At 41.5% G+C, this 17,193-nt stretch overlaps 1 protein-coding gene across 1 annotated transcript in view; it reads left to right on the plus strand.

The window, feature by feature from the left end:
- MAP1B (microtubule associated protein 1B) overlaps positions 1–17,193 on the plus strand; it is a 71,330-nt gene that overhangs the window by 33,772 nt on the left and 20,365 nt on the right. The window contains exon 3 of the mRNA XM_063319778.1: positions 14,829–14,911. Coding sequence (XP_063175848.1) covers positions 14,829–14,911 — 83 coding nt within the window. The remainder of the gene's footprint in view (positions 1–14,828; positions 14,912–17,193) is intronic.

The following is a 17,193-nucleotide window of genomic DNA, read 5'->3' on the forward strand; positions in this document are numbered from 1 at the left end:
ACTCAGCATGAAGACAATTTCAACAGTATGACCCTTGGGGCTGCAAGAAAGAGTCTCCAGACTTGAGGACTCCTGGAGCATGCTTCCAGGAACAATGAGTGCAAAGAGATAAAGGCAAAGCCTGGAGCCTGCTCAGGATAGGGGCCAGAGACCTGGCAGGACCATCTTTGTACATGAGAAAGTGGGCTGGCTCTCTTTAAAATTCTGAAATGTTCTAGATCCCCTGATTTAAAAGGAACCTTTACATCTCTAGGATACTCCCAGTATTGCTCAAGAGCTACCACTTTAGATAAATTACCAGTGTCAATTGTTAAGAAATCCCCAGATGAATTATGGATGCAACACATCTTTTAAAACATATGAAATAGAAGCACCATACATTTCTTTCTTCAGTATTTCCATTTTAATTGCGGCTCTCATTTATCTATGTCCATATCAATACATCAGCTCTATTAATAATCTGCCAGCGCACCTCTAGATTTCAGTTTTGACACATCTGTAAGTGCATATTCTCTAATTATCTTTAAAGTCTCATGTCGGCAATCCATCGCTGAAGGCTAGTTTGTGTCAATTGCCAAAAGTAATTAGAAAGATGAAATTTGTTTAAAAAGTTGGTGATCACTATTCTCCCTGCCTGTACCCTAAAGCATCACAACTGGGTGCAAGCCAGAGGAATAAATTTTAATATCAAGCCTAGTGTGAACAAGTTTCTTTCTTAAATTTGATTTTTCTAAATTTCTTGATTTCAGATACCAAAACAAGGGTTGGCAATGGTAATATTTTTTTCACAGCATGATGAGATCTGTAGGATGAAACCAGCTTCAATTATTCGGTTGGTGCCTGCAAACAATTGCTTGGTTATTTCTGGATTTTCTGTTCAAATCTGGTTAAGTTGGTATGACTCCAGTGATTTAATTGTATGCACTAAGTCAACCTAGTCAAAAATATCTATGTATATTTAAGAATAGCATGGATAGCTTTTATATAGACAAGACAATGCTGATTGATGAAAGGAGACATCTCATATGGTTTTCAGTGTACCAGTTTCTCTTTTACAGATGCCTTTATTTTCTCTGACTGCTGTCTTGAAGAGTAGTTAAAAACAGCCCTGCAGCACTTTTACTTTTGGAAAGCACTAGGTGAAGCTGATCATATGGTAACTCAAGAAGATGAGCCTGTGTGAAGTATGCACCAAAAAGCATCACAATGTATTCATTCCTAACTGAGTACCTTTGCATTTGAACCCATGATTCTTCAAAAAAAAGTTTTTTTAAGGATTTGCGTAGTTAAAAATTGATTAAAAATTCTCTATTTTTTAGTTACCAGTATTCAAGCTGAAAATAAAAACATATGTTGTTCTCAGTGGGGGAGAAAGTGTCAGGAGAATAGATTCATAGCAGCTTACAGATTAATCTCCTCAGCAGAGACTGGTCTGTGCATGTGTTGTGGAAGCAGCTTTCCAGTTACAGGGCACCAGGTGGTCACCTATGGTTGATTTAAGAAGCAAACACTGCCACAAATGCTATTAGTAGTGTGTAATGAGATTAACTCCCCATAGTACTTGCAATATCCTTGAGGTTTTTTCCTAAAGCAGCACAGGGCTGATCACCACCTCTTAAACAATGAGGAGTTTAATCTTTCATTGTTGCATGCACATAACCCTCATCGGCATTAATAGGAGTTAAGCATGCACACAAATGGAAGAATAGTCCTTAAAGTTTAAGTAATCATGGTATACTAAAGGTTTCCAACAATTTCACAAAGGACCAGGACAAAATTCTATGACTATTCCCACTGGGTGACATTAAGTATTTTCAGAGATTTGTATTTTTGAGGCATAGAGGGTGATTAGAGATTCCAAAATAACAATGAAGATTTAGGAAAAGGTAAGAAGGCTTAGCTGCAAGCGACAGAATCTGAAGCAGAGCTCATATTTAATTTAATCTTTTTCCTTTCTGTGACAGGGTGAGCTTTGGCTTTCTTTCGTTTTAGGGTAACTCTTTGTCATGTGTATTGAGCAATGTGGTGGACTTCCTGGGAGTTTGGTGGATGTTTATGTAGCTAGAGACGACACGGTTCTCCGCAGCAGTTCTTGCATATGCTGGAGGAAACTATCTCACTAGGTGCAAAGTCTGTGCCCTCCTGTGAAAGCTTGCCACGGCTGTGTAAGCAGAAAAGATCCTCCCATTATGTGTCAGCAAGAGTAGTCCTCTGCTCCTGCTCCTCAGCTCAGGGGCTGCCTGAACCATTTCTGGGGGCATCTGCTTCTTCCTAGGAAGAAGACTGGGAGTACAAAAGGGTATCAGAGATGGTAACTCAAATGCTTGAAGATTAAAATAGGTGTTTCCAGCACTAGGTCTGTTACTCACTTATTTTTCCATACAGAAGTTAGTGCAGGGAGAGTGTAGAGAGCAAGTAAAGACAAAAAATAATCCAAGCTAGACTCTTGACTGGCCTCTGGAGTCTGCCCACTCTGTCATTTAGAGGGCCAGCTTTTGCTGTCACACTTGCTGGTTCATTGATTCTGAATTCCAAGCCCTTTGACTTCTGTTGGTGGGTATTTTTTTCTTGTATCAGCAGATACGAGCTATCACTAACTGCTGTTCATACATTGCTTTTTGATACTACAGTTTCCACCATGGATTAGGGTAATTGCTTTGTTAAATTTTGAGTTTAGTTATTAAAAGACAATGACTTTTCAAGATAATATATGGGTTTGTATTTCCTGAAGATGCTTTACGTTTTTTCCTTCCCTCCCTGTTTTTGATGTTCTAATTACAGGATGGCATTGACTTTTTCAGTCTTGTAATGTAGTACAATTGGTTGTACTTAAGCACATCCCCAGAAAATTTAAGTCCAAAGACTGCAGGCACCACTTTATGGTTTGTTTTAATTCCAGAAATGAAAGCCAAAAAGAATGTTCCCTTTGTGCTGAAATATCTAGCTGGCAGGTGTGCCTTCTCATTTTCTTCTTTGTAAAACCTGGAATTAAGTAATAGCACTTGCCTGTATGGTACGCAGAGGCAATTGATTTCATATTACATTTGCAATTTGTATAAAACCATCATGGTGGAGAATTGAATACATCCGGTAAAGAATCGGAGGATTAAGGTGTCTTGAGGCTTTCAAGTGAGCCTCTCTCTTGGCAGAGCAAGATCTCTGCCTTCAGGTAGAACAGCTCTTTCGGACCAGGAGACTGGTTGCTGCTAGAATAGGACAGTGAATTCACGTCCAGAAATTGATTAACAACAATCGTGATGGCTTTTTTCACTGAGTAGATGTAAAGCTTTGGGCAAGTTGTCCCATGGAGCTGGGAAGCTGGATGGTTGCCAGGGGAAAAGATTAAACCTGGTTCTCATTAAGGGCTTACAAACAGAGCATCTCGTTAAGTTTTGCAGTGGTTGTGGAGGCTCAGGGATATTCCACAGCTGGTAAATTAGTTTATAGTAATAATACGTTTAGCAGAATGACAAGTTTCTAAAGCACACAAAAGTAAACCCAAGTATTAAAAAATGTAACTTTTCCACTGTAATACAGCTATTATTATTGTGTGATTTGTTCAGGAAACAGCAGTAAAGCTGTGATGTTACTTGCGAAAGAAGAACGTCACATTTCTTCCAAAAGCACCACTAAGTAAATTATGTTTAAGGAGGTATTTTGGGAAGAAACCTGGGATTTTTATTGTACATAATAAAAGTTACAGTGCAATTATCAAGGGTTGGTTGTAAACTGTGGGGTTTTTCCCCAGAAGAATTATTGATTGCCAGGCTGTAGAAAGATTCAACTGTAAATAATTTTATACTGCAAAGTTAAGCATCTGATCTGGAGTGCAAGGCTCCCTGCAACAGCCGTTAGTGCTTGCAAACAGATCTGTCATTCATTATTCATGGGCAATCAAATCATTCTCTGATTTGAACTAGGACAAAGGATAGAATTTAGATATAAACTGAGAAATTTTAATAAATACATGTCAAAGAGAATATACCTGAGGGAAAGAATGGATTCCCCATGTGTCCATACCCCTACAGGTTTTATTGACTTGTCTGACTTTTGACAGAGGTGGCAGATGAACTTAGAACTAAGTTGCATATGCAGTAATGACCCCAAGACCAGAAACATCCCCAGAGGATTTTAATTGGAGCTTTGGATTTGCCTTCAGCTGCCATAGTGCTGAAAACCCATTAGTAAGTAGGCTGGGGCAATTTGGAAACGTTAACAGAGGCCTTCTGAAATGATCAAAATTCAGGAACATCTCCCTGAAGGGAGGGAGTAAAACACTAAAAATGCGTTCAGGTGAAGTTGTCTGAGAAGAGAAAAGGCAGACTTCGGAAATTATTTTTTTCTGAAAGATTCATTTCAGTACTTATCCCTTTGCTGCACATTTTGCACGTACATCAGCTTTTCCCTGATGCTGCTGTGCTCCGTTTTCCATATGAAGGTGGGAGTTGCGGTGAATCTGCAGAGTGCTACAGAGAAAAGGAAAAAACCTCTGAGCTAATTTCCCTGCCCTGGCAGTCGCGATGTGAGGGCAGAATGGTACAGCCAGGCAGCGCAGCACAGGGAGGTGAAATGGAAGGATGTAAAAAGGAGGTTTTCGCAATGGCAACACTTGAAAGGAAATAAAGTACATTTAATTGAGGTTTTTTATAAAAAAAAAAAAAAAAAAAACAAAACCAAAAAAAACCAAAAAACCAAAAAAACCCCAAGCAACAACAGGAAGTATCTTGTCTACTTTCTTAAATTTCATTAAGGAGAAATATAGTGCTGATGCTCCTGATCTTGTTTTCAACAGCGGTTATTTACAATCAAGAACCTTTTCCATTCCTCATTGATCTCAGTGGCAATTTTCCTGTGGAGTGCACTTGGATTTGAGATAGACACAATGTTATTTAATGCAGATTGGCACAACCATATTTTGTTATAAGAAGTCATTAAAACAAATCTGATGTTTGTTTTCCATAAAAAGCAGCCCTTGGAAAAAGTCCCAAGCACTTTTCCTTTGATGCACAAATTTGCTCAGCATCTTTAACAGCCTGGTAAATGGTTTTGTTTGTAACGTGAATACACTGGGGACTTGGTATAACAAAAGAACTCTTAAGCTTCTAACCAGTCCTGTGAATTATGATACATGGTGCAGTGCAGTCTGAGGTAATGAGCCACAGAGGTATTGAGGGAAGTAGTATTTTTTTCCAAATAAGAATTTATTTGGCTATTTGACAGTTAACACCAAGTTGGGATGTGGAAGAGAGATTCCTCTCCTGAATAACTGAGCAAAGTTAAAATATCAAATTGTGGGGACTATTGCAAATAAATTATACTGGGAAATGGTCTGCTCTTCTCAGGATTATGTTAGTTTCTGGGTCCAAGATGTTTTCCAGTGGTAAAAGAAGAAATTTCCTTCTTTTTAGACAGAGAAAGTTGTTTCTGGAAGAGGTCTGATGTTGCGCAGCTCTCTTTCTCTTCCCTGATTAGTAATACTCCCAAATGCAGGCTCAGACGAGGACTTCACTGACCTTCAGGACTGATGAGTCAGCTCTGCATCACTGCAGTGTCCCATCGCCGTGTGTGTTGGCTGCCAGTTTCTCTGCAGTGCTGGGGCACTGTGCTGTGCAGCTGAAAACTAAAGATCCGGATCCACAGATCCATTCTGCAGTGTACCAAAGAGCTGCCCTTGCCATTTTCTGTGCGTTTAAGATTTAAGGGTAGGAGAGAGATTAATGTGAGACAATGTAAGGATTACAGCCTAAAAATATAGGGCTGACCATAGTATACATGCCATTAATTTACTAACTTGCTGTTAACAGCTTTTTAAAATCATTACTTGTAGTGGAGACGTGTAACTCAAGAGAATTGCTTACACAGAATCTCACATTTGTGTACCTGCCTGCCTCCAGTTCACAAAATACAAGTACTAAGAGTAAAAAGATTAAATTGCTTTGCTTTTCCCTAGATAGTTACGGACAAATTTCTCATTAATTTCAGTGGGTGCTGGTTTCTGTTTTCTGTTGCCATTTGTAGCTAGAGTTTCAAGATCTGCAATGATAACATTTGTTAAATCATATAGATATCTTAATGGGCAGGCAATTGCTTTGTGGAAGAATTTCAGCTCTGGGAAGTAGTTAAACGTGACTTGGGGGTCCATCTAAAAAAATAATCCATTATGCATAGCTTTTAAAGTATTCAGTATTTTCTGATGCACAACATAGCGACGTACCTTGCAGAACTAAAAGGATTGTGTAGCTGCAGCACTCTGGTTGGCTTCTAAAGATTCAGGTTTCTGTTTCTGTATGACCTTGGAAATTGTTTCCTTATCTCTATTTTATGGGGTTAAAATTCTTTCACACCTATCAAGTGTGTTCTAAAGATAAAATTCATTGTGAAAGGAGTTGCTCAGAGATCAGTGTCTCTAGAGCTTTAATCTACAAAACTAATTTGTGGTAATACTCCTAAACAAGATTAAAATACGCATTTCAGGAAGCCACTCTGAATTGTGAATATTTTGGAGGAAAATCTTAAGTTTTGTTCATACGGAGTATTAATAAGTGATACGTATTGCCTTGAAAATAATGGAAAAACCTATACAATTTATATAAAAAGGCTTGAAGTGCAAAACAATTGAGGGATAAGACATAAAGGTACATACGAAATTCCCATGTTGATGAATGCAGCAGTCTTCTAGATGTCTCTGAACCCTCTTGTTTCAAGGTTGGAAGGGTGATTCCTGAGGGAGGTGGTGACTTCAGGTAAATGAATTGTTGGTGAAAGGCCATGCCAGACACTTGTGACGGGATGGAGTTTTTGCTTCTCAAAGCCACACTGACCACAGCCATGATATTGAACAAGGCAGTTCTCATGACTAGGAACACCGCATGGCCCTCTCGTAAACAGCCATCACTCTTCCCTCCCTTTCTGCCCAGATATTAAACCGCTTTGCTCAATAAACACTCCCTTTTTTCCCCTTCCTATAATTACAGGAGATCATTTCTTGGAGCAAGGTCATAAAGCTGCACTCACCTGTCTGCAAAGCGCAATTCCAGCTGTGCCAGTTCAGATTTATGTCCTTTGCTTGCCATCCTCTGACTGCAATTACAGTGCTGCAAAATAGTGGTGGACAAGGCTTCTGGGATTTGAGCTTTATCCACCATGTGGTTTGTAAATGACATAGGTCTACGAAAGAATAGAAATGGCAGAGGTCAGAGATAGACACGCCTGACTACAGCAACAATTAGGCATCAAGTGAGAAAGCAAAGACTGCTGCCACGGACCCGCTATCTCTACAAAAACTACTTAGGATGTTGGGTAGTTCCCCCAGAAATACAAAATCCTAGGTATTGGGAATAATTGATTATTGTAGGATGGATAAGGAATGTTTGATTTCCTAATCAAAGAAGTATTCCAATAATTAAAGACAGTCACTCACTTCAAGAAGAGGTTTGTCTTTTTCCTGTCAGTAGTGAATTTTAATGCTCGATAGCAATAACTTGCAGCTGAACTCATTGAACAGATTGGTGCTGCTCACTGACTACTGGATATATTTTTTCTTAAGCAAAGTCAAGGGTGAACCCATTTATCAGAAGCATTGTATTCCACTACTGTTGCAAGCTTAGTATATAAACAGGAGGTGTATTCTTGTTCTATTTGACTGATTTTTTTGAGGTCTTCAGCAATCTTGGTTTTAAATTTGACTCCTGCCCAGAATCTCAGTGAAATCAATAATGAAATCCCTAAGGTACTTGGTTCAGGTTCAGGTTTTGTGGCACATCCCCTCTTTGGCAGATAAACCTGGTTTAGTAGGAATTAAAAGTATAATATATAAACTATTATTGTTATTGTGCTCTAGACCGATTTGCTTCAACTTTTTTTTCAGAGTATCTTTTGTAGTACTACTTTGTTCAGAAGAGATTTTTAATGCTTTAGCAGCCCTTTACAGCGCCCTGAAATTGTGAAACCTCAAGAATTATATGAAAAATACTGTTTCTGAAGGTGGGGAATGATACTTGAGGGTAATAATTTGCCCCTGGCAGTAACAGATGGGAGTGAAAGGCCAGCAGTTTGCTTCCACTTGATATATGGCTGTATTTTGACAGCAAATTAGATGTCATGCAAAGTTGGTAAATAGTGCAAGAAATCAATATTTAGTGTGAAAAGTCGATACAATTAGTCTGTTGATCAACAGGGTGTGTGAAAACACGATTTAATGCCCTGAATTTAGTTCAGGAGATTTCAGTGGGAATGGGTCGCAGAGCAGTGAAGTCCCCTGCCATCGCCTGTCGTTCTTGCAGCAGCTCCTACCACAGCTCAGTTCATCAGTCCGCAAGTATTAAAGATTAAAGTTTGAGGCAGAAGATATGAATCCTGTTATGAATATTAGTGCAAACAGGTCGGCTTGCTTTCCCTCTCTGCTGTTCAAGAGTCCTGAGCAAGGATTGGTGGACTGGGTTGGTGTACAGTAACTGGAGGCTGAATCTTGCAGTTACTGTTCAGGCTGCATCATCATCTTCTGTCTAGCCTTCCACTTTCAGGGCTCTATTGTTACCTGGATGTATAAACCCAAATGAGATCTGGCGGGTAAGAAGAACTAAAATGAAATTATGTGCAACTAGCCTTATTTCATTAAACGTGAGCTTAAAAATCCTAAAATACAACATGCTGCAGGACATTGCCTCTCAGGACTTGTAGTTAATAAATTGGTGCAAGTCAAATGTGAGTAGGAAAAATGTTTAACTATCACCAGGTTGCAGCTGAACCATATGAAAATTGAACATGAATTCCACTCATGCAAGGAAAGGGAGAAGATAAAACAGGGATTTATGCTTCCTGCAGAGTCACTACACAGTTCAGTATTCTAGCAGATCACATTCAAGAACGATTAACCTAACTTTATGGAGGCAACACATAATTCTCTGTAAAATGCACGTAACATTAGATATGAATCTGAACTAACCATTGTGTTCAGAGCAAGCAGGTTTAAATAACTGCAAGGAGAACAGCCACACTTTGCAGTCAGTGTCACTCTTCCGAATCTTTATCACCATCAGAGGGCTCAGCAGTATTAGTAGAGCTGACTTTTTGTTCACAGCTGTCACGCCAACTCAGCATCCTGGCAGGTATGGATTTTATTTTCATCTAGAAATGTGCAAAGTACTCTGATATTCGTACATATATAAGAGTTCTTGCTGGAAAAAATGACTATACCTTCCTTGCACCCAGCTTAAAGGTAAGAAATCGTTGGGCTGAATTGAGCCCTAGAGGCAGTGAATCTATCTTCTCTGACATAAATGGAGTTATGCCTGTATTATGCACTCCCCACCATGTCACCCAGTTACAAGGCTAACTGATTAACATCTGCAGTCCCTGGCATCACCTGCAGGGCTTTCAGACTGTGCCTGGAAGGAGCTTTCTGAAGTTCTGCTCTGGTAGTCCAGTGCCTGGGCATTATATTTCTCCATCAAGTTTGCAAAAAATTTTCTTCTTACTTGCAGATACAGAACTCCAGATTTTTACAACATCAGAATTTGCTTTGTCAACTCGATAAAACCCACTACTTTGCTCAAATGCTGTACACTCACCTACTTGTTCAGCTGGCAGTTCAGGTCAACAGGAAACTTAACGTGGTCTCGTGGCTCTGTCTCAATGGAAAAGGTGAAGCGGCTGGAGTGCTCCATATAATTTACAAGATTTCTTCAGATACTTGATAATCTGCTGTAAAAGGCGATCTTGATCCTTTCTCCTTTATCTGGAATCATTGTTGCAATGTAGGGCCTTCAGGTTGACAGTGGGGAGGTTTGGGGGCTGGCCACAATTACAGTATTATTTGACAATTTATGCCCATTGATCTTTGTGTTGAAAAGAAGGAGAAATAGATTTATTCAGTTAATAAAAGAAATAGCAACCATCAGATGACCAGTCATCCAGAACCCTGAATACACTGTTGATAACATAGAACAACCATGCTGAGCACAAGGTTAACACGTCTTTCTTGGAGGACAAATTCGAAGTCCCCACTAGAAAAAGGTGAAACAACGCGCAGTTTGAAGTGATTTAAAATGCATGGGTTATTGCATTACTGTTGGCTAGGTTAAAAGCTCCCTTTTTTCCAAAGGAATTTATTGCTTTAAATGCATCTTGTCCAAGGGGTATGATAACCTTTTGATAACCTTCATCAAACATGGTAAATCTCAAACACATGTAGTTGGGATGATTCTTGAACATCAGTTATTGCTTTCCAGCATAGTGACTGACAAACCCCAATACTGTCTTTCAGAGTCTTAGCAGCTCAAAGACCGTGCCCCACCTGACCTCTTGTTCAGTGGTAATTTGTTGTGCTCCTCATGCTATTTATTACTTCTGGTTTTGCTAAAGGCATATTTTCTTCTACCAAATCAATTAAATGTAAAAGAGTGTGATTTGCCCATGCCTTGACCTTTAGTGCTTGGATGCATAGAAACTGAGTGTAAAATCCCTCCTCTCTTCCCCCACCTCACCTCCGAGCCCCCTATATACTCACATGTGTGAAATCCTTAGCTGGTAATATTTCTCAGTCATCCAGCTCTTGCTTACCATGGATGTAAAGGCAGCGAGGACTAAAGCTTTTAAGATGTTACTATGTGTGGATATCAATAAACAGGGTATTGTCCTGAGTAGGAATTAAAATACACCAAGCCTCCCCTCCCATCTATACCCAGAAATGTTGACGCAAAAGGTTGCACATTGCTGCTTCTCCAACGCAGCATTGCCCTATCGGGAAGACGTCTTTTCACTGGTGATTGTATTTCTACATTAAAGACGTCTTCTCAGTGCTGAAGAAAGAACTCTGGGAATGGATGTTTTATTTTGGAGGATTTTTCTTCCCCCAATGTCCAGAAATTCCTCCACAAGGCAGAGGCAGCTGGGGGGTGGGGGGCAGCTGGGCATTGGACTTGCTTGCAAGTGCAGAGCACTGAACATTTCCAGCTGCAGAGAGTTCACCGCCTAGTCACGGCTTGTGGGAAGTTTCATTAGCCAGCCTTGCAAGCCGTGCCATCTGCTAATGCCACCCAGCATGGCGACTGGCCTAACACAGCAGTCATGTCTTCTGACAGAGAAACAATACTTTAAAGTTCTCTACAGTAAAAAAGATGTTTAAAGTTGCCAAAGGGCTGTGTTTGCCAAAGGGCCAGTTTTGGTGTCACGCTCATCCCCTTCAGGGAGAAGGTATTCCCCTTCACCCTTTCTGCCAAGAATCATCACAGGAAAGATTTACCTGCTTCCTCTGTGTTTACTTTGTGTGAGAATGGCATTAACATTTTGTGTTTGCACAAAACTAACATAATCCCCATTAAAAGTGAGACCCATGATCATGCTGCTTGATTGGCCTGAAAAGATCAACTGTGTAAGTTAGAAATCTGTTCAGTCACTTCCCTAGGAAATGACACCATCCCCACCATCTCAATAATCCTACTATAAATGTCATTGATATTTGGCTGAGTAGGGGAGAAATAGGATCCTATGGCCATAGAAACTGGGATGATGCGTGTGGAAATCACCCTTCAAGCAATGTCACATGCTATTTATTTCTCTCTGTTCTGGTTCTGAACCAAACAGCTGCCAAGAGTCTCTATTCATATCTGTTTATAAATTGAAGCTTTACCTAATAAAATCAAGCATGAGCAGATACTTGGATTTCTTCCAAACACAATTAATATTTATTTCTGAAAGTCTTTAGATAGGGCTTTGATTTGCTTTCCAGAAACTATAAACAGGTAAAATCTATCCACTCAACCACTTCTGTGCAACCTGGAAGGTCCTTCCTTTCTTCCCCTGACACGTCACAGAAACGTTCTGTCAAATGTGTAGAGAAGGGCTGCAGAAATCCAGGAGAGTTAATTTAAAGCAACCTCAGATCTTCTACATGAGTCTCAGATTCTCCCACTCCCTCTGTAGTTTTAGCAAGTCGCAGTCTCTTGCCAGTTTGTGAAATGCTGTTGCTGCTTTCTGCTCCCACACTGTGGTAGTTCGTTTCTGTTTGACAAAACTGTTCCTGTGGGAGACTTTCCTTCATTCCCACTGAGCATCTCAGGGTGTCAGCCTGGGGAGTAAGCCCATGTTGCTCTTACAAAATTGTAAATAGTTTTAAAAAAGACAAATTATTTTATTTCTCAAGGAATGACATGTGAACGTGTTAGTGATATTGGCAAGCAGCCACAAACTTCCCAAGTTTTACATGGGATGGGAGCCCTCGTAGTGACTCAGTGGTGGGTCCCCACCCCGTACGACAAGCAGTAGCACATGTTGATGCTGAGGAGTCGAAGAGGGAGGCAGTCACGCATGCAGCTCTGAACTTGCGTCTCTGCAGACCTCTACGCTTGCCTCTGGAAATCAGTCTCAAGCTGCATGAAACCATGCAACCACTGGAGCTGGGTGTCTGTCCCGCGGGAGCACAGGGTGTAAGTGACCGGCATTGGTGCTGGTCAGCAGGAGCTGTGACTCCCCAGCTCAAACCCCTCCCAGCTGCGCAGACACACGACTCCGAGCAGCTCTAGTGAAGTCCAAAGGGAGCGCTTTGAGTCAGGTGGACGCTGTGCTTCTTTGTCTAACTTTGCATGTGGCTAATTGCATTTCTTTTCTACCTGTGCTTAATGTGTTAATGTCCAACTTATATATGGGGCTTACTCTGGCCTGAAGCAGAGTTTGTGCTCTGTGTCTCCAACTATTAAGCGAGAAATTTCTGTGGCAGCTTAAGGGTGATGATTTCTTTTGTTTCCTTACAAACAGTAAAGACTATATTCAATAAAGTCTGCCTAATCTCTTTATTTGAGGGAAATCTGCAGTCTGAATAAAGTACCAGATCACAGAGCACATTCTGTGGTAACAGAGCGATCTGGATGAATATAGTAGCCTTGTATATGCATTCCTGTTAGGGAAGGAAGAGAGCTATAACAATGAATTGAATTACAAAGGGTAATGCCAGAACTGGATGCTGCAGAGGGAGACCTCCTCCCCTTTTGTAATACACAGTCAGTCTCCTTCTTTCAAGGAAGGGTAGCAAAAAGAATATACGTTAAGGAAACTAGGTTTCTTCAAACGAATTAGATTATTATCCACAAGTCTCTAGGCACTGTCACGCACAAGACAGTAAAAGGCAACTGCATCTCACAGTTTTACCTGAGAACATTTTATTTTTTTTCCTTCTCCTTCGCTTTCTATCACATGATTGTAAACTTATGCTTAGAAATGCAGAGCTTCTCCAGCACAGCAGCAGAAGGCACAGCACATTGCGAGCTTGGTGGGCGAGGAGGAGGAGGAGGAGGAGGAAGAAGAGGGTATCACTGGCTTGCTGGGGGGGGGAACCCAGCCTGCCCCGAGCTGGGGGTGTGGGAAAGGCTGGCTGCTCGCCCTCGCAGGCCGCCCCACGCCGCCGGGGGCTCTCAGGAATGCAGAGCTCCTTTCAGTGGGGCCATTCTCCGCCTCATTATTTTACGCCACTTTACAGGGGAGTTTTTTCTCAGTTGGCAAATAGGTGACTTGTTCTCTGTTGCTCGTACTTCCTTTTAAGCACAATTAATTATTTTAATTGGTTAATATTGCGCCGAGCCGTTTGCTCGGAAGAGACAGCTCTTCTGGGTTTTTTTGACTAATTACCAGTCTGGATTTCTGAATGACAATACAGCTGCTAATTAATCTCACTGCAGTTCTCACAGAAAGAGACCCTGATAAGAACTTGCCAATTAACATAAGAAAAAAAAATAATAGAAATGTCAAGAGTCCTGTTGTGTTTTTCTGGCATCCACTCCCAGTCAGATGAATATCACTATTAAATACAGAGACAGACTAACTACTAACTATGAAAGCCAGCAGGCTGCGAGGCTGCTCCAAACTTGCCCAGACGTTACTCATTCAGGAGCTAGCTGTTATTTGTACGCCCGTTCGCTCTTGTTGCCTAACATTGCTTGCTACGGTTTTTGTAAGCAGGAGGAAGATGAAGCAGGGCAGCGCGGCAAGTGTCCGACCATCCCCGTAGGGAATTTGTCCCAGTGTCCCAATGTTAATCAGTATTAGCAGAAAGGCTGGAAGGGGAGTTATGGTAGGGTGGGTCCCAGCTGTCACCTGGTTCATCTGGTACGGCCGGGGACCTGGGGTCTGCGTGCGGCACTGCCTGGCTCGAGGGTGCTCCCATGGTGGGTGACAGGGAGCACACCAGTCCCACGTGGGACAGTGCTGGTGGTGGCGGGCAGCAGGGACACCCCTGTGCTCCTTTGCTTGTCTCACAAATTGTGCTCGTTAGCCGTGGTGGGCAGTGGCAGCATACAGTCCAAGTATTCACTGCTTCTTGCTGGAGAAGTTCTCAGACCATGCTGACTTTTCTGCTGCTGTGGCTAAGCCACTAATAGTTCCTGGAAAAGCTCATTTAAAACCACCTGGGCATGTTACAGGCCTGTGACAGTCCTGTGGGGACTGTGTAATCTCAGCTGTGTCTGTGATGTAGATACGTTCACGAAAATACAGGGCCAGATTCTCAGCTCCAGTCCCTGTTGCGCCCCAACTCTGTGAGACCAGGGTGAGCTGCAGGGGCTCCTCCAGCCAGGGGGAAGGGACAGGACCTGGCGCTGTTGCCAGTTTGTTTTCATTACCTTGAATTTTCTGGAGCGGTGTTTCTTGCCCACAGGACCACATGTTTCTGAAGAGATGGGCAGCATGGCAGTTGCTGTGGCTGGTGTGTGCTGCTCTGGGTGACCAGAGAGCTGTTGCACAGTGGGACGCGCAACAAGCTCATGGAAAGTGGTGGTTTAAAGCATGCTGTTTGAATTTAATTTCTCCTCTGTTTTTTTTTTTTCTCTCTGTGCTTGCAGGTCAGAAGATTCTTCACCACAGAAGTGACATCTTAGAAACAGTAGTCCTGATCAATCCCTCAGATGAAGCAGTTAGTACTGAGGTAAGCCAAAAATACTTCACTGGAGGTGTCACAAAAGCTCCATTAAGTGGACAGGATGGGAGAAGTGAAGCAGCATAGTTGAGATGAATCTTGAATATCAGTTACTGCTTTCCAGCTTAGTGACTAACAAACCCCAATACTGTCTTTCAGCATCTTAGCACCCTAAGAGCAGATCCGAACTGTGGATGAAAGGACAGGTTAGGAGCAAATATCATGAAAAATATCAGCCATCCCTTGATTTTCTCCCTGGTTTCCCAGACTCCTGACAAAACATCAGAGGCATATGACAGAAACACATCTCTGATCTCAGCACTTCTTTTCTCATAATGCGCCAAATTCCCTTCTTGGTGAAGTGGAGGCAGCTGTGGTGAAACTGCATCTGCTTTTCTTCTGCTCCTCCATTGTTTGGTAGCTCTGGATGTCTATTTTATACATTTTTAAAAAAAGTGTCTGAAGGTGCCCTGAGACAAATTTAGGTCTTTGAGAAGAATTCCTTCAAAAAGCATGTGACATGATCAATGGGCTCTGGACAGTTGGCCAGAAGAGGACTACCAATTCCTCATGAACTCGCTAGAGTCAAAGAACTGAGCATGTAGCTCAAAGATAAAATTGACAAATTTAGCTACTGAGACTGAAGGTTGGAAAAATAGAGATAATTGCATTGCTAGCCTGTGCTGGGAAGCATTGAGAGTATCATTTCTGCTGGGAAATGAAGTGACTCTACTTTTGGTACCTAGTGAAAAATGTATTTTATTACCACCTTAAGTCATATTAAATGCACACAGGAGGAAGGACTCTGAAACAAATTAAATTTCTGAAGTTGTAAAAGTTTAAATAAGTAAGTCACCTTAGTTAATGGCAGGTCTTTCACTAAAAAACTATGGGTTAAAACAATGGGTAGCAGCTCTTAATAGACTCAGACATTCAGAGTAAAAAGTTATAATGTGTGTGTGTGGAGGGGAGGGAGAGCAAAAGGAACTGCTGAAAGTAGGGAAATGCCGTTTCTGTCACCGTTTCTCATCGTACCTGTGATAGATGACCACATGGAAGAACACGGTCTGAGGCCCATTAATGACTTCTGAACCCTGGCTTTACTCCTTTGGCTCTGGAAAATGTTTGGCTAGGTTACTGTTAATTCCCTCTCACTAGACTGAGGGAGGCAATCTTTTCTTCGCTTTCATCTTGCCAGACTGGTCACAGCCAGAAGTTAACAAGCTGAGGTTTACCTTGGCTGACCAAGCAAGACTCTGACTGGACGCAAGCCAGAAAAAGACGATAAAAAGAGGCAGCAGAATTAAATCAGAGGTTGGAATAGAGATGCTCTGTTCATTATGGCAAATAGAAAAATTAGTTTCATATATGAAGAGATTTCCAGATTCTGTCTGGGGGGACAGTGATATGGCATGGAGCTCTGACTTCACTAGAAGCGGAATTTGAATCTATCCATTCAGGAAAAACAAAGGAAAATGATATTAAAAGAAATATCTGCTAATCTGGCTGGTAGTAGTTGTACTGGTGGTAGTCTGAGCATGGCTCTTCCCCAAGCTCCTGTCGTGTTCTGTCAAATGCCAAAGTACCTCCCAGAAGAGAGAGACCCAAAGGGAGACAGTCTGTAGTTTCCCAAAGAAAACAAGTTTCTGAAACCCCCATCAATGATTACTTCCTTCTTAAGGAAGGAAGTTGCTCTGTTGCTCTGATGCTCTTCAACTGTACCAAAAGTCTGGGAAAATGCTGATCTGTCAATGCTCCTGTCCCTGTTCACACTCCGTCTTTACCACTGTTTTGACTGAGGCTACGTCTTGCTCTTCACTTCATTCAAACCATTCGGGACTTCAGCCAAGGGTAAAGCTGAACAGAATTATCACCTTGCAGTATTTCTTCTGAAATGGAGTGGTCTTGAAATCCGGAGACTGGCAGTCCTTCAGGAAGCCTTGATTATACACAGACACAGAATTTATGTGTCTCTCAAAGGTCTTTCACATGTATTCATACATTACGCTCTGTAATCTGCAAGTGTTTACCTTCCTCCTTGCCATAGTTTGATAGCTCTGCAGAACCTATTTCATAATCAATTAATAAAATAGGTTGAGGGGGAATTATATGACAGTCACATATCAGTGATTCACAAGTTGGGAAATAATTTTGCTGTTGGAAAACTGGGTGAGTTTACACATAAGTTGGCAGACTGCCCAGCACTGCTGCCAGCCACCAGAGAAAACACAGAAGAAGCAGCCAGTTCTTTTATGGTTCTAATACAGCTAAAACAGACAAGTTCTGAGCGA

This window comes from Chroicocephalus ridibundus, chromosome Z (assembly GCF_963924245.1).
Source record: "Chroicocephalus ridibundus chromosome Z, bChrRid1.1, whole genome shotgun sequence".
Taxonomy (NCBI): domain Eukaryota; kingdom Metazoa; phylum Chordata; class Aves; order Charadriiformes; family Laridae; genus Chroicocephalus; species Chroicocephalus ridibundus.